Consider the following 2,631-nt stretch of genomic DNA (forward strand, 5'->3'; position numbering starts at 1 on the left):
TCCAACGACTCCAAAACGATTGAACCCGTTTTAAAATTTGAAAAAGATGTTCCTAATGGTGTAGCTATTAGTTTTTGTAAAAGGTATAAAATAAGCAAAAAATTAATTTAAAAAAAATTTTCCGGAACAAAAAATTTAATGAAAATTTTTTTTTTTTTTTTTTTTTTCAGATTATTATTTTGGACGAATAGTAATCATCGTTCAGCGTCAATTGATCGTGCTCAATTGGATGGATCTGAACATGAAAAAATAATCGTAGATAATATATTCGTACCTTTAGGTATAACCGTTGATGACTTATATCAAAAATTATATTGGACCGATGACCAAAAAGGTATATATTTTACAATTGAAAGAAGTAATTTCGATGGTTCCGATAGAGAAGTGATAGTTCGACAAACACATCAGTTACCATTTGGTATCGCGGTAACAAAGGATGCCATATATTGGTCGGACACGGTAAAAAATAACATTTGGATGCTGTCTTCCGATTCGACCACTATCATCAATCAAACTCATTACAACACAAACAAACCGAAAATATTTTACAATTTTCGACAAACTGTACCCTACGGTGTGGCCGCGTTTAAAAACGACATTTCCAAATGTGATTCACAATTAATCGCACCGTCTTTTAAAATCAAAGAGGAGAACCACGAAGAACAAACAAAACAGACCAACGTCACCAACAACCCAATGCGATTATATTGTTTAAACGGAGGAGACCCGAACGGGAGTCGGTGTCGATGTCGAAAAGGTTTCACCGGAAATCGTTGCGAGATATCCGAGTGTTACAATTATTGTCTGAACGGAGGACAGTGTTATTTAGACAGAGCGGGTTTTCCCGAATGTCGCTGTCAATCCGGTTACTTGGGTAACCGTTGCGAGAGAGACGTATGTTCGGGTTTTTGTCTGAACGGTGGACGTTGCACGGTCAACGAATCCGTTCCTTTGTGCGTCTGCGGTTCGGGATATTCCGGACAAAGATGTGAAATATCATTAGATTTTGCATGCCGTCAAATATGTTCGATGAATTCGATAGGCCAAACAACGCCAAAGTGTAATTGCTCATCGTTATCCATTTACGAATCGGCCGTTAGTTCGGAGAAAGAGGAAGAAGAAGTATCGTACAAATCCAGTGCCTGCCAACAGCAAACAATAATAATAATTTTTCTAACTTGTTTGCAAGCCTTAACTGTTTTAATAATTGCCGTACTGACGAAAAAGGTTTGCCTTTTGCATCGTCGTCCGAGAATCAAAAAAAGGATCGTCGTTAATAAGGGTGTTAAAAATCAAACTCCGATGACGGCGAGACCGCAAATAAGCACATCCGAGCAATGCGAAATAACAATTGAAAATTGTTGTAACATGAACATTTGCGAAACGGTTAGTATCATTTAAATTTTTTTTCTCCCCCCCTCCCTCCCTCCCTTCCTGTATGCAATCGACAATTGTACCTTTCTTTTTAATCAACTAACTAACTCAAAAGTGATGAGATTATTTAAATAATAATAAAATTTTTCCAATAAAAAAATAAATTATAAAATGGAATCATTCAAATTTTCCCTTTTGTTATTTCAAATCAAACGTTTTAAAATTATTATTATTATTATTATTATTATTTTCAGTTTAATGACATTTTTCGCATATCACGATCGCTGATAAAAAAATTAAATTTTTTTTTTTTTTGCCAAAGATTAATTATTATTATTATCCTTATCACGACAGGCCGTTTTATTAAATTTTTTTTTTGTTTCTAATCAGTTAACATAAATTCTGTCGATTTTTCGTTAAATTTTATTATTATTATTATTATTTGAATTAACTTGTGAGTGTTTATGTTTGTGTTGTTTTTTATGTTTTACAGCCATGTTTCGAACCGAATCTTCGTTCATCTCTATCGTCTCCCCCAACTCTATCGTCGGCATCATCGAAAAAGACTGAAGAAAAAAAAAATTTATTGAAAAATATGGAAGGAGATTATGAAGAATCCGACGTTTTATACTCATAGTAGTTAATAATAATAATAATAATCGTAAATTACACACGTAATATGCACATATTAATAATAATGATAGTAATTCCGTTTATTTTAAATATTAATTTTATACTAAGAAAAGTGTTCTTTTAAATTAATTATAAACTTATGAGACTGTTGCTTATATATAGAAAATAATATTGTGTAAAACAAATTTTTTTTTTTATATCGACTTACGTAAATGTATTTTGTTGCTCCCGACCTTGATTTATCGATATCGGAAAAAAGAGTCACACGCGCACGAACAAACGTTCATAACCTAATGCTATGCATATATGTATGTATATGCTTCTACGCATAAATTCCAATAATTCTTTTTTAAAAAATTTAAATCTTCCAAATTTTTTTCTTTTTTTTTTTTTGTGTTTATACACATACGTTTTCCCGGAAATTGCGTGCGTGCGTACGTGCGTGCGCGTGTGTAAAATGAAAAAAAAAATTAAATGCATACACCATTTAATTAATAATAATAATAATAAGCTTTTGTACTTATTTTTTTTTTTTGAAAAAATATTGTTGTTGTTAATGTTGTTGTTGTTGTTGTTGTTATTGCTATTGTTATTGTTATTAATTGTAATTTTTTTTTTTTTTTT

At 31.5% G+C, this 2,631-nt stretch overlaps 1 protein-coding gene across 1 annotated transcript in view; it reads left to right on the forward strand.

Moving 5' to 3' along the window:
- Phum_PHUM282090 (nidogen, putative) overlaps positions 1 to 2,011 on the forward strand; it is a gene marked incomplete at both ends in the record, with an annotated part of 2,987 nt that extends 976 nt beyond the window's left edge. The window contains 3 exons of the mRNA XM_002426815.1: positions 47 to 83; positions 171 to 1,386; positions 1,868 to 2,011. Of these exons, the coding sequence (XP_002426860.1) occupies positions 47 to 83; positions 171 to 1,386; positions 1,868 to 2,011 (1,397 nt within the window). The remainder of the gene's footprint in view (positions 1 to 46; positions 84 to 170; positions 1,387 to 1,867) is intronic.
- Between the last annotated feature and the right edge of the window lie 620 nt (positions 2,012 to 2,631).

The sequence above is a fragment of the Pediculus humanus genome, genomic scaffold, assembly GCF_000006295.1.
Source record: "Pediculus humanus corporis 1103172107666 genomic scaffold, whole genome shotgun sequence".
In the NCBI taxonomy this organism is placed as follows: Eukaryota; Metazoa; Arthropoda; class Insecta; order Psocodea; family Pediculidae; genus Pediculus; species Pediculus humanus.